The sequence below is a fragment of the Rhinatrema bivittatum genome, chromosome 3, assembly GCF_901001135.1.
Source record: "Rhinatrema bivittatum chromosome 3, aRhiBiv1.1, whole genome shotgun sequence".
In the NCBI taxonomy this organism is placed as follows: Eukaryota; Metazoa; Chordata; class Amphibia; order Gymnophiona; family Rhinatrematidae; genus Rhinatrema; species Rhinatrema bivittatum.
The window spans coordinates 507,170,932-507,196,507 of NC_042617.1; the positions used below are offsets into that span (position 1 = coordinate 507,170,932).

At 41.0% G+C, this 25,576-nt stretch overlaps 1 protein-coding gene across 6 annotated transcripts in view; it reads right to left on the reverse strand.

The window, feature by feature from the left end:
- Positions 1-1,150: 1,150 nt before the first annotated feature.
- HMBOX1 (homeobox containing 1) overlaps positions 1,151-25,576 on the reverse strand; it is a 434,799-nt gene continuing 410,373 nt past the window's right edge. For 3 of the 6 annotated variants that reach the window (XM_029596167.1, XM_029596162.1, XM_029596163.1), the window contains 2 exons: positions 11,572-11,666; positions 1,152-4,413 (listed from right to left, as the gene is read on the reverse strand). In XM_029596167.1, coding sequence (XP_029452027.1) covers positions 4,276-4,413; positions 11,572-11,666 — 233 coding nt within the window. In that variant the 3' untranslated portion in view covers positions 1,152-4,275. Of the gene's footprint in view, positions 4,414-11,571; positions 11,667-25,576 lie in introns of all 6 variants that reach the window. The other 3 variants (XM_029596166.1, XM_029596165.1, XM_029596168.1) reach the window with 3 other exon arrangements.

The following is a 25,576-nucleotide window of genomic DNA, read 5'->3' on the forward strand; positions in this document are numbered from 1 at the left end:
ACTTATGGGAAAAGGATGGAGTTCATTGCTTATCCTATCGAATGCACTTCAGCAGCTAGCTCTGCACGAATAATTAATGTGGACCCATACAGCATAAAGAGACCTATGTACCAAGACTCACGTAAACATTTTTCTAGGATGAGTGTGCTAAAAAATTTTGCAGTTAATTTACAGAGTTATGCAGGGTTTGCGCATGTAAAATGACCATATACATGCATAAGTAGCATAGATGTGCATATATACTATTTTATAAAGCTTGAGAGTACATGCATATTTGCAGTGCTGTGCATAAATGTGAATAAGGGTAATAAAAAGCCAGTCTGGGGGCATTCTAGGGTAGGGCTTATCAGCACGTGCGACAGTTGCTATTTTGTAAGCAGTATATGTGCACACATTGCCGAACTTGTCCGCACACTTTTACGCCCGATAATTGACTTGCGCAATTGAAATTGCACTTGCCTTTTAGTTGTAATTTTTGGCTGGGAGGTCTGGATGATTGTTGGGTTTTAGACCGAAGTGCTGAAGGGTCAAAATGAACTGGTGAAGGGCTGGGTGAACTGGCGGAGGTATTGACAAACTAGTGATTCTAAGTATGCGCGCAAGTATTTTCAGAAGCAGAGCTTGCGCATGCTTTCTAAAATACCTGCCTCCAGGTTTAATTCTGGATTATTATGGGTGCACTGTTATAATTATCGTGTGTGTAAAATATATATGCACAAGTTTATAAACAGGGAAGAACAAATGTGTGCGTTACAAATATCAGCGTATACTGAAGCTTACTTCCTTTCAAGGCAGAAATACATGGTAGTTATAAACTGTGCAGCTCCCACCACACATTTTATATAACACTAGCATAAATCTCTGCAGGCATGCTTGCGTGTGCAAATGGTGTATCACGGACAGTTTTGAAAGTTGGGCTCTTTATGTGCATATTAAAACAGCATTTAATGGGCAATAAATTTTGGACACGTGAAAAAATAGTATCCATAGCTTGTGAATACTATTAGGGCCTGATTTTAAAAAGCATTTACACGCTTAAAATTGGGTTTTACATGTGTAAATGCACTTTATGCATGTAAGTGGGTTTTTGTAAATTGTTACAATATATGTCATTGAACTGTCCATAGGATATTCACAAGGAAGTGCACTTTATGCACATTAATGGCTTTTTAAAATTGCTACGATAGTATGTTACGTTTATATGTGTAACTTCTTTTAAAATTACCTCCTTTGTGTGCATGCTACAAAAACTGTAGCTTCAATATGCTAATAGTGTTTGTGTGCTAAATAGCATGAGGCCGCAACAAAATAGGGAGTACATGCTAAACTGAGCAACGGAGCCCTCTTGCTCATGGCTCAGCCCTTTTGCTTTAAAGATTTATAAACTTAAGTCTGGCACATGGGGCTTGTTGTCAGTGCTGATGGCAGGAACAAGAGAAAATATGGATCCCAAAGAGGAGGCAAAAGGAGATTTCTAGGAAAGGAAAAACCAGACCACCCAAGCACACAACCTCTAATTTCTGCAGGCCAGCCATAGCACATCTATTACATTCCTGCCAGGGAGGAAAATCTGCTAATTTTGTATTGGAAGGAGATCATCATCTGATCATTCCGCTTCTATGAGCACTCTGTAGTGTCACACTGACAGCTGTTCAAGCTGAAGCCTCAGAATGCCTGTACTTGGCGTTGGACAGGATAACCACAGCAATGACAGAAATGGCCTTCTCCATATACCAGCAAAGAAAGTTCAGGTGAAGCTACTCTCTCCATCTTATATAGCGTCTGCTCTGTCAACACCGTGCAGGAGCAGCTATCTCAGAGGGCCATGGACCAGAGATGCTCACCCCCTTCTAGTTCCCATTCATTGCCTTCTATGAGGGACTTACAGCTCTAATTTCTGCATCCTCATCTCTGCTGCAGTACTGTCTACAGATTGTTTGTACCATTTGAGGCTATGCAAGACAGAGAATATATGCAGTGCAAAGTTTAGAACAATTATGGTGTCTGATTGGACTGTATGGGATGGGTCTTTATTTGCAAAAGTTACAACACTGTGCTCTACACACCATAGAGTGTACAACAATGCTTGGTAAACACTGGTGAACCTTGAGTTTGAAAATACATGTCCTTGTCTAAATAAATATGTATGTTGGTGTCTTCTCTCTGGCCTTCTCTTCTTTCTCTCTCTCTTTTACTCTTTCCCTCTTCTGTCTCTCACCATCCTCTACTCCACCCCTGACATAATATTTGCTCCTCTAACAGCCCTATGTCCTCCATCAGTAACTCCTAATGCATCCTGTTAGCTGAGCCCTTGAAATAGCATGCATGCTAAAAAGTTAATCCTTGGTCTGAGGCAGGTATTAACTTTTAAGCCTTCGTTGAAAATGTGCTAAATAGCACATAGAGGAGAGCACACACCCGCTAATGCCTCAAGTTTGTTTGACAATCCTTCATTCACATGTGCCTAAGTGCTAACTTTAGCACAGGCAAGCTAATGTCTATTTTGACCAGCTTAATGTGTACACTAAAGTCTTCACGTATAGCACACTATTTTGCATGCATGCTAAACAACCTTAGCAGCATGCTGAACTTTATTATATAGGCCCCTATGTCTGAAGAATGCCACATCATACTTGTTCTCATCAGTATACTATAGGATAATGTGATCACATGCTGACTCTATTATGGAACAAGCTTATTTGTTGCTTTTCTACTTAGAGGGGCCTAACTAACAGAAGTATTTGAACAAATGAGATTTAGCTTACTCCCATGAGGTTACTCCATGACTTAGAGGCCATATTGTCACAATGGACAGGTTGAAAATCACTTGTTTTTATACCCATTCAATTATTATACAGTCAAAATACATTTTAAGACTGAAGAAGATTCTTTCAGTAGCCGACATATCTGGATAACGTCTTCCTATTATCTGATGATGTCACAACTGCAAAAATCATCCATATTCTCTTACAGTTACTTTCTCATTACACAATTATACTAAAATATTCTTGCTTTACAAACTTCTAGTAACCATATGGATTCCAGCTCTAACATTGCTTGCAGTAGTACAGCAGTAAACCTCAGCATAGCTTGAAGAGGACAGAATTAAATGAATCCTCAAAACATACTTGCCCCATGCCTCTTGCAATGGATGCAGAGATCATCCTGTCTTATGTTAATCATTTGGTGCAATACTGGTACAGGAAATTATAAACTACTTACACTAGACAGAATTTACCTATGTCAGGAAGAATCCAGTCTGGATCCACTGATAACTTAATTCACTCATTCTCTTGTGACTTTAACATAGACTTTGCGGGCCCCCTGTATTTTAGTGTATTATGGTGGGGGCTCAGAGGAAGCAGAAATATGCAATATCTCTTCTATTGTAGCCATTTCATCAGTCCCTAGTGAGCAGGGACTATTAAGTGTGGCAAATCATGCATAGTGGTTTTTACAAAGCAGATATAGACCCTGCAACTCATACTTCATCTGACAGCTCCTACTGCTCAGACTAGGCGTCCATCATGGTCCCAGAGACAGAAAGCAATATATTAACCTCCAAGTTCCTCTTGTAGGAAGAAAGGATATTTCTGTTAGTGATCTTAATATTAGTCTAAATTTGAGAACTATTTCTGTCCTTAGATTCTCACCATACAGCACCCAGAATTAAAAGCATATCTAGTCACAAAGTGACCACGAGGCACAGCTTACTGAGACTGGAGATCAGAGTTATCAGGCAGGAAGTAAGCACCTTGGGGAAGGTCTAGTGTTCTTTCAACTCTCAGGTGACAACAGCAATATGGTGTCCATCAACCATGTGCCACTACCTCAGCTTGCATCCTTTTGAGTCTTGCAGAAGGAAAAGACATTGAAAGGGTGAATAGTGTTGTACATACTGTTTATGGATACACTGTCATTTTAATGGTGCCTGAGGCTTGTAATTGAGAGCTGTCTAAAATACCTGGAAGCACTTTTTTTTATTCTTGGAATGCGAAGATGGAGCAGCAAGATTTTCTCGCCACTGGAGCTGGAAAGGGGAGCTTGGCTGGCTGATAGGTGATTATTAATAGGATTTAATACTGAGAGAGTATATGCAAAGGCTGAGGGCACCATGCCATCTTCACAGAACACGACCCTAACAGCTAACTGACGTACAAGAAACTGCAAAGTTATACTGTAAGAGGAACACATATTAAGGACCAAGGAAAGTCTGCTAAGGTGCTACGTCTAAATCTAAGTTACTTCTTGATTGACACTTCCCCTTCATGTGCATCAGTCATCATCTAGAGCCTCTGTTTTGATCTCATTGGCTCCTTGCCGGGCCAGTGCCAAGATGGTGTGGTTGACGGCTGCCATTTCCACAGCTAGTGAGATAGGGTCTTGATGGTCACTATGACTAGTGCTGTCATCCTATGCATGCGGGAATAAAAAAAAAAAGAAATACTGTTAATTCATTGTTAAATGTACATTCAGTAACATAACTGTAGCTGTTCACAGGCAACAAACACATTGCATAGACACATTGGCTAATAACCTGGAAAAAATGTGTTGAGAAATGGGTAGAGTTGCAAAGCCAACCAATCACTCAGAATACACATATCTCTTCCAGATTCAAGAAGTTCATTAATGATAGGTAAGCAGGTCTTCATCTTTTTATCTCTAAGTTGAAAGTATAAGGTTGTGCTGCTTTAGACCTAAAGGGTTCGATATTCAGCCGTATCCAGATAACTTACAAGGGTTAAGTGGCATGGCCATGCTGTTGAATATCTGTGCACAAATTGCTACTTAGCCAGATAATTTATCTCCGGCTAAGTTAGACCAGCTCTATGACTGGTCTAATTTATCCAATTAACTTAACCAGATAAGAGAGAATATTGCTATTTATCCTGTTATGTTAACCCATTGCCCGCCCACTTTTTATGCAGCTAAAAAGTAGTCGAATAAGTCCCATTTATCTGGCTTTCAAGCACTGAACACGCTTTGAATTCTTCACCCTGAAAATGCAAATTTTTTCCATTAGAAATGTTTATAGTCCCAAGAGCTTTCTTCTCTTTATGATAACAGAGAAGAGATCGGAAACTACAGATTGGTTTGTTTTAACTTGATGGTTAGAAAAAGACTCTACTGAAGATAAAAATAGTGAAGTATCTAGAATCCAGCAGGTCAAAGAATAAAATGCAGCATGGATTACCAGAGGGAGATTATGTCAAACAAATCTGATTGATTTATTTGACTGGGTGACTAGAAAATTAGATCAAGGGCATGTGTAGGATGCTATATACCTGGATTTCAGCAAAACTTTGGATATTACCCAGTATAGCACTCATAAATAAACTGAGTAGCATAGGGCCCCAAGGTAACATAGTAAATAACGGCAGATAAAAACCAAAAAGGTCCATCCAATCTGCCCAGCAAGGTGGTGGACTGTATTAGAATCTGGTTAAATGATAGACAACAGAAGGTAATGGTAAAAAGAATTCACTCTGAGTAAAGAGAGCCACCACAAATTGTAAAGGACATGGAACTCTCCCTTATGAACAAGCCTAAACAGGTTAGGAGACTAGAGGGGTTTATAGAGATTTATAAAATTACGAGTAGGGTGTAACAGTAAATAGGGAATGGTTATTTACTTTTCAAACAGTATTAAGACTAGGGAGATACTCCTTGAAACTAACATAGCAGATTTAAACAAGTCAGAGAAAGCATATTTTTTTCACTCAATGCCCAATCAAGCTGTGGAATTTGTTGCTGGAGGATTTGGTCAAAGCAACTAGTGAGGAAAAATCCATAAAAAGCTATTAACCAGGTGACTCAGGGAAACCTTTTCTTAGTAGTAAGCAACAAGAAATTGGATTTACCTTTTGGGATTGGCCAGTGTTGGAGACAGGATACTGGACTCAATGGACCTTTGGTTTGACACAGCATGGTGGTACTTATGTACTAAATAGAGATGATGAGTAGTGTGCCACCAGAATCTTTCCTAAGGCTAGTTCTATTCAACACCTTTGTCAGTAATATCACATGAGGATTAGGAGGAAAATGCTGCCCTTTGCCAGATGAAACTAAGATTTGCCACCGAAGTAGTAAATTGCATGAAAAGTAATCTAAGAAAGCTCGAGGCGTGTTATAAAGCTTGGCAATTAAGATGCAGTGTAAAAACATGCATAGTCATACATTTGAGGTGCAGGAATCCAATGGAGCAGTATGTGATAGGGAGTGACAAGCTGATATGTACCGATTATGAGAAAGAACTTGGGATGATAGTGTTGCTTGAAACAGTGAAATAAGGCAGTGGTCAGTGCCAGAGGAAAGCTAGGGTACATAGAGAGAAGCATAACCAGCGGTAAAAAAAGAAGTGTCTGTACAGGTCATTGGTGGAACCACAACTAGAAGATTGTGTCCAATTCAGGTGACCATTCCTCTGAAAGGATATAGAGAAGTTGGAGGCGGTCCAGAAAAAGGCAACTAGTATGGCGTTAGGTCTGCAACAAAAGTCATATGACATGAAACTTAGCAATCAAAACATGTATTCCCTAGACTAGAGGAAAGGAGAAACAGGGAGCATATGATTGAGACATTAAAATACCTCAAAAGTATAAACAGTGACCTTTGTTTTCAGATTTTATTTTTTTCCCCGAGAATTTATCAGTGTTTTTTATAATGAATAAAAAAATGGAGAAAATCAGTTGAAAACATGACTCATGGTAAGAGGCTCCAGGGAGTAAACTAAGGAACAAAATCTGAAAAAATGTTTTCATAGAAAGAGTGGAAGATGCATGGAATGGGCTCCCAGAGGAGGTGAATGAGGCAAAAATAGTAACAGAATTCAAAAAAGCATGGGGTAAGCATAAAGATCCCATCATAGCAAAGATGATGGTAAAGAAGCACTGGAAAAACCCGCCCAGAGTGGAGGATACAATCCAAAAAGGCAGTGGTACGACTGTACTAAGTTTCCAAGAAGCACTGGGGTAACCTGCATGGAGTGGCAACTACAACCCCAAACAGCAGTGGTATGATCTTGTTAAGCTTCCAGAAAGGAATTTGGGTAGCCTATATAACGTGGTGATTATAATCCTAGCACAGTGTTTCCCAACCTTTCCACCATGGCTACAGTATAGGCGGTGCCACGAAAAGAGCCCGACAAAAAGGAGTCGAGGGGCAGCTGCAGCCTTCATTTTCTTTCCCTCCTGGTTGCAGGATGTCTTCCCACCAGCAGGCGAGGGTGATTGGAGAGCAGTATTTATCGGTTGCTATTGTCCATACAGTCTACCCAGCAAGGTATTTAGTGCTGTAACCGTTGCTCCATGCAGGTCACCGCCATATCTTTCTGTTTAGGGTAGTAACTGCCGCTCCATGCAGGTTACCAACATGCAGAAATGTTACACCTAAAGTTACCACAGGTTACACCGTTTCTTCATTTCTGTACTCTGTGCTTATCCAATGTCCTATTGAATTCTGCAACCGTTCTTGTTGTCTTTCACTATCTCTTCTGGGAGGGCATTCCATGCATCCACCACACTTTGTTAAAAAATATTTCCTAACTGGCCAGAAAACCAATGCGATACAAGGTTATATAAGAACCTGTGATTTCTTAGGAACTTCTCGGAAACACGGCCTACTTGGTGGGCATCTTTGGCTGAAAAACAAATTAAAGTTCAAAGAAGAAGTCTCTTAAGAAATATGACTTTAGTGAAGAAAGAAAGAAACAAGCAGGCTAAGGAGGTAATTTTCAAAGGAGTCACATATGTAAATGTAACATACTATCATAGTAATTTTCAAAAGCCATTTACTCAAGTAAAGTGCACTTACACAAGTAAATCCTATGGACAATTCAATGGCATATATTGTAGCAATTTTCAAAAAGCCTACTTACAAAGGTAGAGTGCATTTACATGTGTAAAACCCAATTTTAAGCACATAAATGCTTTTGAAAATCAGGCCCTAAGGGTCTAGCTGAATGTGAAGCAGCAAATTAGAAGGCCTGCTACAACTGATGTGCAGTGGTTGAAATAGCAACAAGAAAAAACAAGAAACCCTGAAAGTAGAGAAAATGCCTTACTAGAACACTAAGAAGGAAAAACATCTTAGTAAACTATTGTTGCAAAGGGCAAACTATAAATTTTTTTAAATAAATAAAGAAAAACTAGAAAAGCTGAGCAAAATTGTAGCATGGTACAAAAAAAAAATCATGAAAAAATAGTAAAGGTCCATAGAGATGCTTCTACTCAGATACAGATGAATTTTCAAAGGAGTTACATGCGTAAATGTAAACTTACTGTCATAGCAATTTTCAAAAGCCACATACACAAGTAAATATTATGGACATTCAATTGCATATATTATAGCAATTTTCAAAAGCCCACTTACACAGGCAAAGTGCATTTACATGTGTAAAACCCATTTTTAAGGGCGGAAATACTTTTGAAAATCAGGCCCATAATGTACAAAATTCAAATTATGTGATAGCTGGCTGTGATGTTTCTTCCCAAGCATCCTCAGAAGGATTCTGTGTAAAGCTCTTCAGACATTACTCTTACAACATGGGCCGGTGCTAGCTTTTTGCTGCCCTATGCGAATAATTACTGTGCTCTTCTCCCCTCATTCATTCATTGTCTTGTCCCAAACTCGCCAAAAAAAAAATAATCCCAGCTCCCTCCGGTGACACAAGCTTTAAAAACCTGCCCCCCCCCCCCCCCCCCCCAAAATCCATGGCTGGTGCAAGGGTATTAGGTGCCCTAGGCAAACCTTATAGCCTTCCACAACACCTCTCCCCCCAGTCCGCTCCACATGCATTTATAATAAAATTTTACATGAAAAATATCTAAGAACAGTAATCTGAGTTACATAGAAACATAGAAATGACGGCAGTGATAAAAATATCACTTACATTATATTTACCTGCACTTCTGAGACGCCAACCAGAAATCCCTGCCAAAACACACTTGGAACCCATATGATATGAGGTCTATTGTAAAGTGTGTTGTGTGTAGGCTTGACCCTCTGAAAGCCCTAAAACACTAATATACTACACCTATTAGGAAAATGCCTCACCTCAGTCACACATGCGGAATATAAACAAACCCTCACCAAATACAGAATAGAGCAACCATAAGCAGAAATAGAAATGTGCAGACAAAATCTGAACTGGAAACCACAAGAAGTCAGCAACAATGAAAAAACAGAACCATATCCATTCCTCAAATATCAAACAAAATCAAGAAATAAAATAAATACATAATCATAATAGTAAAAACATACTAATATTATTCAAAAACAACTGATGAACAAAAGATCAAATAATTAAAAACTCATATACAAGTTTTTTTTAAAAGTCCCAAACACCAGTAAAATATTTCAAAACAGCAGACACATCAAATAGCACCCGAAAAATAAAACTGAAAAGGTTTTTAAAAATTCTCGCTCTCCATACCTGGGAACTTTTGATTTCCAGTCACCCTGAGATTGTCATGGATTAGTGGAAGTAGGATGCAAAAACCTTTTCCTTTCTTTCTTATACAATAATCACAAAAACTAGAAGCAACCACCTCTCAAATTACTCACTAAATAAGCACAAAACGAGAGGGAAATAGAATCCAATCCAAATATCCACAAATAATAAAAAGAAACAATTTTTGTATTTGTACAATATACACACACACAAGCTTACATACACATATGTTCCCTCTTAGACAACCCCCCAGGCATCTCCAGCTCTTCTTTGGTTGAATCTGCCAGCAGCTTCTGGCACTCCTCTTCATTTCAACTGCCGGCAGGTTGGGATCCACCTGAAGCCCCATTCTCTCTCTCTCACACACACACACAAACTCACTCACTCACTCACATAACCGAGACAGCTCCCATTCTCTCCCTCTCTCACATACACACACCAAGAAACTCCCATTCTCTCTCATACACACAATCCAGACAAGCTCCCATTCACACCCTCACACCCCAGGCAGGCTCCCAATCTCTTACACACACACCCTGTCCAACCCAGGAAGGCTCCCATGCATACACACACACACACACACACACACACCCATCCCAGGCAGGTTCCTATTCACATAAAAAGACACACACACATCCCAGGCAGGTTCCCATTCACACACACACACACACACACACACACATATACACCCATCCCAGGCAGGCACCCATTAACACACACACACATGCATCCCAGACAGCCAGGCTCCCATTCACACACATGCACGCACACATGTAACCCAGGCAGGCCCCCATTCATACACCCACCCATCCTAGGCAGACTCCCATTTACATATCCACTCATCTCAGGCAGGTTCCCATTCACACACACATACACCCATCACAGGCAGCCTCCCATTCACTCACACATACATGCAACCTAGACAGTCAAGGTCCGCTGCTCTTGCTGCCAGCCTGTACTTTGGGGAAAGCAGTCATTCTGCAGCTCCTCCTACATGCTGGCCTCATGGTAATTCAACACTCGTGATGCTATCACTTTCTGTATTCTCATCTCACAATGGGGTCAGCACTTGATGAGGAATTGAAGGAAGGACTTCATCTTCTGCTCTGGCCTCCTGCTTCTTCCGCTGTCGGTGGGATGGGGTCTATCGGCAGCTGCATGGACTTCCTGCTTCTTCCACCACTGATAGGATGGAGTCCACCAGTGGCTGTACAGGCCTCCTGCTTCTTTTACCGCCAGTAGGATCAAGTCAGCCAGTGGTAGCATAGGCCTCTCCCTGCTCCCGACATTGCCCTCTCTGGGTGTGCAACCCTGTGCAATTGCACGGTTTGCACACCTGGTGGCATCTGGCCTGCTCATAACACACATGACACTGGTCAAAACACCCACATATGTACTTCTATTAAGGCCACTTGTGGTCGGAAAATCATTATGGTCAGCCTCCAGCATTTCCTCTTTCTATCTCATATCCTCTCCTATACACAAGATGAATAATACAGCAAACACCTCTGGCTGAGAACAGCATACATCTCCCTCAAGAGATGCTTCCATTGTGAATTTGTGGGTCCTCTTTCTTTTCCACAAGGCTGTGTGTACAGATGCCGCTGTAGAAACTTGCAGGATTAAAATGAAACACTTTTAAAACTAAGAAGGGTGAAGCAAGGAATGCTTTCTCTCATATTTGTTTCCAATTTTTCAAGTGAAATAGACTTAAAGCCACAGGTGTTGATTTCAAAAGTGCTTATCTAACTTTACTTAGTAAATAGGAAGACAGATTTGTTTTAGATGTGCAGGTGAAAACTTGAATGCAAACATCAAATCTGATCAATCGGCTCTGCTCCTCTATCCATGCATCCTAATTACAGATTGTTGTGTATGCAACTTTCAACATGACTAAACATGTAATTGCAAGTTTTTGAAAATATAGCCAAATATGTATAGTTATTTTAATGTCCTGGAGACAGACTCTAAATATACATAACTAGTATAAACATACTGTATATGCATATCCATGTGCAGTACCAAAACAGTTACTGGGATTCCCTTGATATGGTGGATTGTGGATCAAGTTATTACATGTGCTCCCATCATCGATCATATAGAGTAGCTCTGATGCTTACCTGTTCAGAGTAATCATTTCCATCAACATCATCACTATTAGAATGACCCCCTGGACTCTGTACATCTATTCCATGACTCTCCAGGATTGCTGCTTCTTCGAAAAAAGCAAAGAGGTCCCTAAATTATCTGATAGAGTAATGGAAAGGTTCCTAATCTGTACAAAAATCCATTGACAACAGGACAGTTTAAAAAAACTTCTGAATTGTACCTCACTTAAATTGTCTTATCTTTTGTTTTGAAATGTAGATACATCGCTAACATTTTCACTTTATTTACTTACAGCTCTCTGGATATTCAGTAATATTTGGATTCTGTGTTTGACAGTTGTCTACCTAGTGTTGGGTGCCGAATGCCATCTTATTATAGCATGTCAATTTTCCAATATTACATGACAGATACACATTAAGTCACTAGGCTCTCTGACTTAAGTAAAAAAACCAAAACAAAACAAAACTGAGAAACCTCAGTCTAGAACAAATGAGCAATTTGATTTGTTCAGAAATGGTGAGAATGCCATTGAAATGAACAGGGATGCTAATGGCTGCTATTTCAATAACAAATATTCAGGAAAAAGCCGCAACTTATGGAGAATGGCTTCATTCTAAGATGCATGTGCATGAATTTGTGGAGAAATGCTCCCTGTTCCACATGCAGGTCCCCAGAGGCAGGCAGAGCTCCGGAGTCTCAATGCGTGGATGAGATGATGGAGCAGGAAAGAAGGATTCAGTTTTGTAAGGAAATGGCCATTCTTTTAGGGAAGGAGGGAGACTTTTCGAAAAGGACGGGATCCACCTTAACCAGAGTGGAACCAGGCTGTTGGCGCTAACTTTTAAAAAGGAAACAGAGCAGCTTTTAAACTAGAACAAGGGAGAAAGCCGACAGTCACTCAGAGCGCATGGTTCAGAGGAAGGTATCTTCGAAGGATACTAATGAAACAGGGAGTTAGGGCATCCCAACAGAGAGATTCCAATAAAAGAAAAAGTTGTCTATGGTGCCTATAAGTAAACAATCACCTGAGCTAAAGGATTCCACATTATCCCTATCAACTGAAAAGCAGGTTGTTAATACAAACAAAAGACACAGTTTGAAATGTCTGTATGCCAATGCCAGAAGTCTAAGAAGTAAGATGTGAGAGTTAGAGTATATAGCAGTGAATGATGAGTTAGACATAATTGGCATCTCAAAGACTTGGTGGAAGGAGGATAACTAATAAGACAGTGCTATATCAGGGTACAAATTATATCGCAATGATAGGGAGTATCAACTTGGTGAGGGTGTAGCACTTTATGTCCGGGAGGGCATAGAGTTCAACAGGATAAAGATCATATAAGAGACTAAATGCACAGTAGAATTTATATGGGTAGAAATTCCATATGTGTTGGGTAAGAGTAAAGAGATAAGAGTATATTACTGTCCATCTGGCTAAAATGAGACAGACTGGCTAAGAGAAATCAGGAAAGCTAACTAATTTGGCAGATCAGTAATAATGGGAGATTTCAATTACCCCAATATTGACTAGGTAAATGTAACATCAGGATATGCTAGATACATAAAGTTCCTGGATGGAATAAATGACTGCTTTATGGAGCAATTGGTTCAGGAGCAGATGAGAGAGGGAGCTATTTTAGACTTAATTCTTAGTGGAACGCAGGATTTGGTGAGAAAGGTAATGGTGGTGGGGCCACTTTGTTGGAGCTTCCGTCGGCCTCGAGCTCGGGACACTCAAGGCTTGGCAACCGAGGGCTCTCCAGCATGGAACAAGGAGAATGTGTGCCCTTGCGGTGAAGACAGTCCAAGTCTGGGAATCAGGAACCTTGAATCCTCCGCCAACCTGCACGCCCATGAGACCACCAACGCAATGGTGGTCTCTGAATGGTTCTCCAACCATTCCAAGCCCTTTTGGACCTGAAACAGAGTGTAGCAGAGGCTGCAGGCTAGACAGAGGTCACGGTGGAAGGAGATCATAGGCATTGGAGCTTGGAGTGAAGACTGGAACTTGGAGTGAAGACTGGAGCTTGGAGTGAAGACTGGAGCTTGGGACGAAGACAGGAAACAAGAGGGATGAGCAAGACTCTCAGGCGCCATACACAGCTCGTGGGGCTGGTCACGGACCACACAGTCCCTTTCGCACCCTACACAGCCGGATGGCTGGTCGCAGACCATGAGGAGACTGGGACAGGCTCAGGAAGTCTCATAGTGCAGGTTAGTGGAAACCCCTCGGATCCTCCGGAGTCGGGACTTGGGAAAGAAGATAAAACCTTGGAGCTTGGAAATTCAGAGTAAAAGCAGGAAATCTCCGGAGGTACGGGTCCCACCACACCTGGAGCATTAGGACCGGGAACATGACGGAACTTGGGACATCAGGACATTGAGGAACATCAGGACATCATCAGGACATCAAGGAACATCAGGACATCATCAGGACATCAAGGAGAGCATCAACCTGATGCAGCAGGAAAGGATCCTGTAGCAAGGACCTGCTCTCCAGGTGATGCATTGTCCTTTCGCACCGAGGATATCTCCCCAAGGCCTACTGCCCAGGAGGGAAGGGTTAGGTCGGCTGTCATAGTTGGTGATTCAATTATTAGCAATGTAGACAGCTGGGTGGCTGGTGGGCATGAGGCTCGCCTGGTAACATGCCTACCTGGTGCGAAGGTGGCGGACTTCACGCGTCACCTAGATAGGATTTTAGACAGTGCTGGGGAGAAGCCGGCTGTCATGGTACATGTGGGCACCAACGACATAGGAAAATGTGGGAGGGAGGTTCTGGAAGCCAAATTTAGACTCTTAGGTAGAAAGCTTAAATCCAGAACCTCCAGGGTAGCATTCTCTGAAATGCTCCCTGTTCCATGCACAGGTCACCAGAGGCAGGCAGAGCTCTGGAGTCTCAATGCATGGATGAGATGATGGTGCAAAGAAGAGGGATTCTGTTTTGTTAGGAAATGGGGAACCTATTGGGGAAGGGGGGAGTCTCTTCCGAAGGGATGGGCTCCTCCTTAACCAGGGTGGAACCAGACTGCTGGTGCTAACTTTTAAAAAGGAGATAGAGCAGCTTTTAAACTAGAACAAAGGGGAAAGCTGACAGTCGCTCAGCAGGGCATGGTTCGGAGAGAGGTATCTTCAAAGGATACTAATGATGCATTAGAATTAGGGCATCCCAACAGTAACGTTCCAATTATAAGAAAAGTAGTCCAAGTGCCTATAACTAAAAACTCAGCTGAGCTAAAAAATTCTAACTTATCCCTATCAATTAAAAAGCAGAATGAAAATACAAACAAAAAACAAACTTTGAAATGTTTGTATGCTAACACCAGAAGTCTAAGAAGTAAAATGGGAGAATTAGAATGTATAGCAGTGAATGATGACATAGACTTAATTGACATCTCAGAGACATGATGGAAGGAGGACAACCAATGGGACAGTGCTATACCGGGGTACAAATTATATCGCAATGACAGAGAGGAGCACCCGGGAGGCGGTGTGGCGCTCTATGTCCAGGATGGCACAGAGTCCAACAGGATAAACATCCTGCATGAGACTAAATGCACAATTGAATCTTTATGGGTAGAAATCCCTTGTGTGTTGGGGAAGACTATAGTGATAGGAGTATACCTGGTCAAGATGGTGAGACTGATAGTGAAATGCTAAGAGAAATTAGGGAAGCTAAACAAATTGGTAGTGCGGTAATAATGGGAGACTTCAATTACCCCAATATTGACTGGGTAAACGTATCATTGGTACATGCTAGAGATATAAAGTTCCTGGATGGAATAAATGACATTTTTATGGAGCAATTGGTCCAGGAACCGACAAGAGAGGGAGCAATTTTAGAACTAATTCTCAGTGGAGGACAAGATTTGGTGAGAGAGGTAATGGTGGTGGGGCCGCTTGGCAATAGTGATCATAATATGATCAAATTTGAATTAATGACTGGAAGGGGGACAGTAAGCAAATCCACAGCTCTCGTGCTAAACTTTCAAAAGGGAAACTGATAAAATGAGAAAAATTGTAAGAAAAAAACTGAAAGGAGCAGCTACAAAGGTTAAAAGTGTGCAAGAGGCATGGTCATTGTTAAAAAATACCATCCTAGAAGTACAGTCCAGATGTATTCCACACATTAAAAAAGGTAGAAAGAAGGCAAAACGATTACCGGCATGGTTAAAAGGGGAGGTGAAAGAAGCTATTTTAGCTAAAAGATCTTCATTCAAAAATTGGAAGAAGGATCCAACAGAAGAAAATAGGATAATGCAAAAGCGTTGGCAAGTTAAATGTAAGACATTGATAAGACAGGCTAAGAGAGAATTTGAAAAGAAGTTGGCCGTAGAGGCAAAAATTCACAATAAAAATTTTTTAAAATATATCCGAAGCAGAAAGCCTGTGAGGGAGTCAGTTGGACCGTTAGATGATTGAGGGGTTAAAGGGGCACTTAGAGAAGATAAGGCCATCGTGGAAAGATTAAATGATTTCTTTGCTTCGGTGTTTACTAAAGAGTATGTTGGGGAGATACCCGTTCCGGGGAAGGTTTTCATGGGTAATGAGATGGACTGAACCAAATCACGGTGAACCTAGAAGATGTGGTAGGCCTGATTGATAAACTAAAGAGTAGTAAATCACCTGGACCGGATGGTGTATACACCCCAGGGTTCTAAAGGAACTCAAAAATGAAATTTCAGACCTATTAGTAAAAATTTGTAACCTATCATTAAAATCATCCATTGTACCCGAAGACTGGAGGATAGCTAATGTAATCCCAATATTTAAAAAGGGATCCAGGGGCGATCCGGGAAACTACAAACCAGTTAGCCTGACTTCAGTGCCAGGAAAAATAGTGGAAAGTGTTCTAAGCATCAAAATCACAGAACATATAGAAAAACATGGTTTAATGGAACATAGTCAGCATGGCTTTACCCAAGGCAAGTCTTGCCTCACAAATCTGCTTCACTTTTTTGAAGGAGTTAATAAACATGTGCATAAAGGTGAACCAGTAGATGTAGTGTACTTGGATTTTCAGAAGGCGTTTGTTAAAGTTCCTCATGAGAGGCTTCTAGGAAAAGTAAAAAGTCTTGGTATAGGTGGCGATGTCCCTTCGTGGATTACAAACTGGCTAAAAGACAGGAAACAGAAAGTAGGATTAAAAGGACAATTTTCTCAGTGGAAGGGAGTGGGCAGTGGAGTGCCTCAGGGATCTGTATTGGGACCCTTACTTTTCAATATATTTATAAATGATCTGGAAAGAAATACGACGAGTGAGGTAATAAAATTTGCAGATGATACAAAATTGTTCAGAGTAGTTAAATCACAAGCAGATTGTGATAAATTGCAGGAAGACCTTGTGAGACTGGAAAACTGGGCATCCAAATGGCAGATGAAATTTAATGTGGATAAGTGCAAGGTGATGCATATAGGGAAAAATAACCCATGCTATAGTTACACAATGTTAGGTTCCATATTAGGTGCTACTACCCAAGAAAGAGATCTTAAATCTAATTAATAAGACTGTTACAATGTTATATAAATTTCCATGTTTAATGGTATTATGATTACTATGTTATAAAAATAATTTTTCTGAGTTACCCGACATCAAAAAAGCAAATAAATAAATAAAATAAATCTAGGCGTCATAGTGGATAACACATTGAAATCGTCGGTTCAGTGTGCTGCAGCAGTCAAAAAAGAAAACAGAATGTTGGGAATTATTAGGAAGGGAATGGTGAATAAAACGGAAAATGTCATAATGCCTCTGTATCGCTCCATGGTGAGACCCCACCTTGAATTCTGTGTACAATTCTGGTCGCCGCATCTCAAAAAAGATATAATTGCGATGCAGAAGGTACAGAGAAGGGCGACCAAAATGATAAGGGGAATGGAACAGGTCCCCTATGAGGAAAGACTAAAGAGGTTAGGACTTTTCAGCTTGGAGAAGAGATGACTGAGGGGGGATATGATAGAGGTGTTCATGAGAGGTCTAGAACAGGTAGATCTGAATTGGTTATTTAGTCTTTCAGATAATAGAAAGACTAGGGGGCACTCCATGAAGTTAGCATGTGGCACATTTAAAACTAATCGGAGAAAGTTCTTCTTCACTCAATGCAAAATTAAACTCTGGAATTTGTTACCAGAAGATGTGGTTAATTCAGTTAGTTTAGCTGTATTTAAAAAAGGACTGGATAAGTTCTTGGAGAAGAAATCCATTACCTGCTATTAATTAAGTTGACTTAGAAAATAGCCATTGCTATTACTAGCAACAGCAACATGAAATAGGCTTAGTTTTTGGGTACTTGCCAGGTTCTTTTGGCTTGGATTGGCCACTGTTAGAAACAGGATGCTGGGCTTGATGGACCCTTGGTTTGTAAAGACGGTATAGAAATATTTTTAAATAAATAAATAAATAAATCAGGACATCAAGGAACATCAGGACAGAGACCAGGAAGATAAACGAAGATCCATGGAAGAATATCAAGATGCCAGGAAGGAGCTGAAAACAAGAGGTCCTTGGGAGGACTAGCCCAGGAGAACTAGCTCCTTGCCGAAGCAAGGACTGACTGATGGAGAAGCCCTTTTATAGGGCAGGAAGCAGGCAACTCCCTGGGAGGAGTTCAGATGGGCCACACCTGGCTGGCCCTTTAAATGAAGGAAGAAGCCACGGGCCTACCCCTTAGGAAGGAAGGGGCAGGACCTTGGACAGCAGCCATGCTTGCCGCTGCAACGCTGAGCCGGAGAGAGGAAGTTGGGCCTCAGGGCAAGCCCCAAAGAGGAAGCAGCGTCATCCAGGCCGCAAGAGGGCTCTGGGAGTGGTTCCTCTGCCGCAGGAAACATCACGGATGTGGCCTCCATGCCGCAGGAATAGATGGCAGCATCAGCGGCTCCCAGGCCACGAAGGAAGGCCTGGGAGCCGGCAAGATGGTAGCTGGGCTGCAAGGTCCCGGCGTCGGCGGCTCCTGCCACGGGCAGGAGAAGGCAGGCTGCCACCTTACTGGGCCACGGGACGGCAGTGACAACAGTGGTCCCGCCGGGGAGGTAAGAGGTGGCTCGTGGCTCCGGCCACAGGCCGCATCGCAACACACTTGACAACAGTGATCATAATTTGATCAAATTTGAACTAATGACTTGAAGGGGGACAATATGTTAATCTACAGTTCTAACACTAAATTTTCAAAAGGGAAATTGATAAAATGAGGAAAATAGTTAGAAAAAAACTGAAAGGTTCAGCTGCAAAGGTTAAAAGTGGACATTGTTTAAAAATACCATCTTAGAATTGCAGTACAGATGTAGTCCATGCATTAACAAAAGGTGGAAGGAAGGCCAAAATTTTACTGGCATGGTTAAAAGGTGTGGTGAAAGAGGCTATTTTAGCCAAAAAAAATAATCCTTCAAAAATTGGAAGACGGATCCATCTGAAGAAATAGGAAAAAGCATAAGCATTGTCAAGTTAAGTGTAAAACATTGATAAAGACAATTTAAGAGAGAATTTGAAATTAAGTTGGCCATAGAGGCAAAAGCTCATAATAAAAACTTTTAAAATATATTCATAGCAGGAAACCTGCGAGGGAGTCAGCTGGATCATTGGATGACTGAGGGGGTTAAAGGGGCTCTTAGAGAAAATAAGGCCATTGCAGAAAGATTAAATTAATTCTTTGCTTCTGTGTTTTCTAATGAGGATGTTGGGGAGATACCAGTTCTGGAGATGGTTTTCAAGGGTAATAAGTCAAATGAACTGACCCAAATCACGGTGAACCTGGAAGATGCAATAGGCCAGATTGACAAACTAAAGAATAGCAAATCACCTGGACCGGATGGTGATCACCCCAGTGTTCTGAAGGAACTAAAAAATGAAATTTCAGTCCTAAGTCCTATTAGTTAAAATTTGTAACCTATTATTAAAATAATCTATTGTACCTGAAGACTGGATGGTGACTAATGTAACCCCAATATTTAAAAAGGGCTCCAGGGGTGATCCAGGAAACTAGAGACTGATGAGCCTGACTTCAGTGCTGGGAAAAACAGTGGAAACGATTCTAAAGATCAAAATCACAGAGCATACAGAAAGACATGGTTTAATGGAATACAGTCAGCATGGATTTACCTAAGGGAAGTCTTGCCTCACAAATCTGCTTCATTTCTTTGAAGGGGTTAATAAACATGTGGATAAAGGTATACTGGTAGATATAGTATATCTGAATTTTCAGAAGGTGTTTGGCAAAGTCCCTCATTAGAGGCTTCTAAGAAAACGAAAAAGTCATAGTATAGGAGGCGATGTCCTTTCATGGATTACAAACTGGTTAAAAGACAGGAAACAGAGTAAGATTAAATGGTCAATTTTCTCAGTGGAAAAAGTAAACAGTGGAGTGCCTCAGGGATCTGTACTTGGACTGGTGCTTTTCAATATATTTATAAATGATCTGAAAAGGGATACAACAAGTGATATAATCAAATGTGCAGATGAAACAAAATTATTCAAAATAGTTAAATCACATGTGGATTGTGATAAATTGCAGGAGGACCTTACAAGACTGGAAGACTGGGCATCCAAATGGCAGATTAAATTTAATGTGGACAAGTGCCAGGTGATGCTATAGGGAAAAATAATCCATGCTGTAGTTACATGATAAGTTCTATATTAGGAGCTACCACCCAGGAAAAGATCTAGGCATTATAATGGATAATATATTGAAATCGTTGACTCAGTGTGCTGTGGCAGTCAAAAAAGCAAACAGAATGTAAGGAATTATTAGGAAGGGAATGGTGAATAAAACGTAAAATGTCATAATGCTCCATAGTAAGACCGCACCTTAAGTACTGTATAGAATTCTGGTTGCTGCAATGAAAAGTCTAATAAGAGGAGTTGATTTGTATAGTGAAGTCTCTGCTAGCTGCATATCAACTCCTTTTCATTGCTTATAAGGACTAAAATTCTTTAGTGATGTCAATTTTACAATGAATACCTCTGAATGTGTCTGTAACACAACCACCACCGTCTAACTTCAACCCATCTCCCGAAAACCCACCCTGATTCAAAGTGCCCCTCTACAGTGGTACCTATATATAGAGTGTCAGACTGACCCTATACAGAGGCATTCTCTCTCTCTCTCTCTCTCTCTTTAGGACTCCTGCACCTCATGAGGACTTGTAGCAAAGTTACAGAGGTAACATGTGTGCATCAGTCTTGGCCCTGCCCCTGGAACACCTATGCCCCGCCCCTTTTTCTGGATGCATGTATATGTGTCCTTTCCAGATTCTTTAAAATTCACATTGCTTGTGTGCGGTCCACATATGCACTTATGTGGCCTTTTTTGCATGAGCAACACTTAAAATCTACCTCTTAGGGAATAGCCACTGCTATTACTGGCATTAGTAGCCTGGGATCTACTTAATATGTGGGTTCTTGCCAGGTAATTGTAACCTGGATTGGTCACTGTTGGAAATAGGATGCTGGGCTTGATAGACTCTTGGTCTGACCCAGTAAGGCAACTTCATATGTTCTTATGAACTTAGGGGAAATGGAACATAAAATGCTGGGCTGGAAAAGAAAAAAAAGATAGTTGTAATAATGCGCAAAATTTTAAATTGCCTTGTAGTCTGACTGCCAGGTAATTTTCTTGCTCACATACTGTCAACTAGCTCACAATCACCAGAGGCAGAGATTGTTATTTATTTCAGCATTCATTTGGCACCCTAACCCAGGTGACTTACAAGAGCAAGTGGACCACACAAAAAATGTGCAGGCTTACAGCAATAAGTAGCAAAAAAAAAAGAAAGAGAGCTTATTCTGTAAATATTGGACAGCAATCTTGAAAAAATGTTAAGTTTAATTTTAAAGGTGAACAGTGAGGGGAAGATAAATATCTGGGGTAATTCGTTTGATATGTGTGGCTCGGGAACAGAATATGTTTGTTTGATACCTGGAGGATATCTGATTGACTCAGGGGATGGAGAGAATTATAGGAACAGAGGCAACGACAGGGGTAAAGCAGACAGACAGGAAGCAGCAAGGCCATGAACAGTTTTATGTGCAAGGACATGAATTTTGAAAAGACAGAAAAATCTGACTGGAAGCCAGTGCAGATCAGAGGAAAGGAGGTATACCTTGAGAGTGATATGGTAATTAGAAGCCATGACAGCTAAACCAGCCAGTAAGTTCTTATAGTAGTCTTGGCCAGTGGTATACAGGGTTTGTAATATGCACTTTGCTGTAATGTACCCTGATGTAGCATGCTATATAAATGCCATAAACAATTATGTACAATAAGAATCAAAATTAAGGGGGACCAGATTTTGCATATAAACTAATTATTGTTTTAGATGCTTTTTTATTTTTATTGAATATTTTTTGTAATTTTGCACTTTTTATAATTTTATGCTTCTTTTAAGTTTAATTTCTATTTATGTTTGTTTTTTTTATTTAGTTATGTAAACCGTTTTGATTAAACTCTGTTTGTAAAGACGGTATACAAACACTTTTAAATAAAATAAATATTCTTTAGCTGATAACAGAGTGAAGAACAATGTTTAACAATCTGAACAAAGAAAGGAAGGGTGGAGATCCTAGCTAGAAGACCAGTCCTGCAGATTCCCAGGTTACTTGTTCAAACCAAGCTACTCTAACATTGACACTAGATGTAGCTGTGGTTTTATCGGCTGATGCAATGTGACTTGAACCTTACATGTTCTGCAAAACATTTACATTATTACAAATCTTGGCGGTAAGTCATGGATGCAGAGGGCTGGGTGTTGAATTAAGTATGGAAACTTGTATGCTCACCTACCCAACATACTAGAACACCAATGAAAATTACGACAAAACTTGATTTGGATAAGCAGAGATATTCTATAAGCAGACAGGTTTCAGTGGCTGGCAGCTGGGATATTTGCTTAAAAGTATAGACTACAATGACTGGGCAAGACTGGATGGTTAATTGGTCTCTCTGCTGTCAACTCTTGCATATAAACTATGTACTATAAGAACATATGAAATGCCATACTGGGTCAGACCAGAGGTCCATCAAACCCAGCATCCTGTCTCTCACAGTGGCCAATCCAGATCACAAGTTCCCAGCAGGATCCCAAAGAACAGATCCAGTCCTTCTTGCTTATAACCAGGGATAAGAAGTGGATTTCCATGTTTGCATGGCTAATAATGGTTAACAGACTTTTCTTCTGGGAACTTGTCCAAGACCTGTTTGAACCCAGCTATGCTGCTTTCACCATATCCTCTGGTAACAAATTTCATATTTTAAATCAAAGATGACACCCAAGTTTCTAGTGGAATCCAAGAAATGGAGAGTTGTGGAATAGATAGAAATAAGACACAAGGGACAAGAGAGAGTACCATGATTTTTCACGAAGAATATAAATTCTGTTTTAGATACATTCAGGAAGAGAAAGTGTGAATGCATCCAGAATGATATAGCCAATGGGTGTGATGACAAGGAGGATGATGCATCAGAATGGAGATGAAGATTGTGTATCAGTGAAGCAAAAACATCCTTATGAGGCCACAGAGATGGAAAATAACAAAGGCCATAAGATAAAGCCTTGAGGGCCATTGAAAGTAAGAAGGGAATAGTCTGAATAAGAGTTGTTGAAAAGATAAGAGGAAGACCAATTCAGTGACAATTAAAAGACTTATTGAGGAAAATAGGATGATCCACCATGTTAAATGCCATAGAAAGGTTGAGAAGAATCAAAACAGAAGAAACAATGGTCAGGCATGATCTAAGGAGATTCCTAAGAGATGTAATAGCACAGATTCAGTTGAATGAAAAGGACAAAAGGCAGAATGAAAAGGATTGTATTCCACGGGAGAAGACAAAGTCCAAGAGAGGATGGTATAAAGCACATTTTAGGGCTTTAGAGCCTAGGGAAGTTGATAAATAGGGTACCAATGTGCAAACAAAGGAAGATCAAGAGAAGACATCATCAGTAAAGTATAAATAGAAACTGCTTTGAGGTTGGCAGAAAGACTCCAGAATAAAGACAGAATAAAAAGGAAGCATTACTTTGGTGATCTGCGGACTGCTCCTGTGGACTGCCGCATTCACCTCCCCGGCTGGGCCCTTCCTTCCTGCTCCCAACACGCTGCCGGTGCTCTGTATGGTGGGCTGCTGTGCTCTGATGCGGCGAGACACTGCCGACTCCTTGCGTGGTAGGATGACACCAACCCAGCTGACGCACACCTCCTCCTCAGGTATATACGCGCCAGACCTCATCCACTTTAAAGGGCCAGTGGCGGGAAAAACCCTGTTGCGCCAAATGATGACATCACATGCCAAGCCCAAAAAAGGGCTTGCTTGCTCTTTCCCAAACCACCTCAGCAACAGGTCCCATTACTCCTGAGTAGAGCATGTTGCTTCCAGCATGCCTGTCTTCATCCAGCTTGTCCCCAGTTTGTTTTCATTCTTCGTCAGCTTGTTTCCAGCCTTGCCTCTGTCTGTTTTTGTCCTTGCCTTCCTACCTATCCATTGTCTCCTCCCTCTGTCAGACCTTTGGCTTTACCATTACCTGGACCTTGGATACCACTGATCATTGCTTGCCTCTCACCATTGCCTAGACCTTTGATTCAAATGACTGCTGCCTGCCCCAGCCATTGCTTAGACCTCGCATATTCCTAACTACTGCCTGCCTACCCTAGCCGACCACGGACATACCCTTCTGCCGTCTGCAGAGACCCCCACCTAAATCCTGATGGCCCCAGCACCCAAAGGCTCAACCTGAGGGAAACGAGGGATGGTATAGGTGAAGATCCTGACGGGTCTCTGCCTCGTCTGGGTCCGCCTGCCGATGGAGGGAACCTGCAGGGCTCCTCCCTGCAAGTACAGTCAATCCTGCCTTGGCCCAAGGGTCCACAGCTACAACAGGAAGAAGGAGAACTAGATTAGTGAAGAGAATATACATGGAAAGGGAATCATTGAGTAATATAGTGGGTTTAGAAACTTAGAACAGCTTAGTTTATTCATTTTTGGAGGGTAAAGTTGGTTAGCTTTTGGCTAGGTGAATTATACCCACTAGAGGACTCAAGTTAGAATGTGGGTAGGTGAATTGTACTCAGTTGGAGAGTCAAGGGAACCCAAAGAAATGGAGGCATGAATATGAACAATGTTATTAAAAAACTAATGATGAAAGAAAGTAGAGAACAGAATACATGAGACTGGAGGAAGAGGATGTGGAGTAAGTTAAATGTTCAACAACTAGTGAGGATTAGAAATGGTCTGAAAGATAAGAGTAGAATGATAGTTATATTTATCAGCTGAGAGAGCAGAGAGGAAAGCGAAGTATTGACTGCTGAAGTTAATGAGATCAGCTGTATTGTGGGATTTCCTCCACTGCAACTTGACTTGCCACAGCAGATGGTATTGGGCAGGCAGGTAGCCAGAAAGATAAAGCTGAAGGAAAAACAACCAAAGTTTAGATGGTAATAAAGAACAGGACAAAGAAAAAAAGCCAGAAAGTGATGGGACCAGAGTAGAGGTATCACTATTGAATAAAAGGGGAAGGAACAGTTTGGAGAACAGATTTTGAGAATAACTTTTACTGAGATCATGTACTCTGTGATACAGCTAATGGCAGGGGAATAGAGGTACAAGGGGTGGCCAACACTGGTCCTTGAGAGTCACAAACAAGCCAGGTTTTCAAGCTATTCACAATGAATATGCATGAGATAGTTTTCCATACAATGGAGGCAGTGCATGCAAATCAATTTCATGCATACTCATTGTGGATAGCCTGAAAACCTGACCTGTTTATGGTTCTCAAGGACTGGAAGTGGCCACCCCTGGTTTAGCGGGATCAAGATTGTAAAGAAAATGAATTAGTGGTAAGGCAGTAGAGCAAAGCAGATAGAAGGGAAACAGAGCAAGATTAGAAGAAAACCAGATGAACCTCAATGTGGAGCAGAAGACAAGAAAGTACATAGAATGCTAGGAATTATAAGGAAATGAATGGAGAATAAAACAGAGAATATCACAATACCTCTATATCACTCCATGATGTGACCATACCTTGAGTATT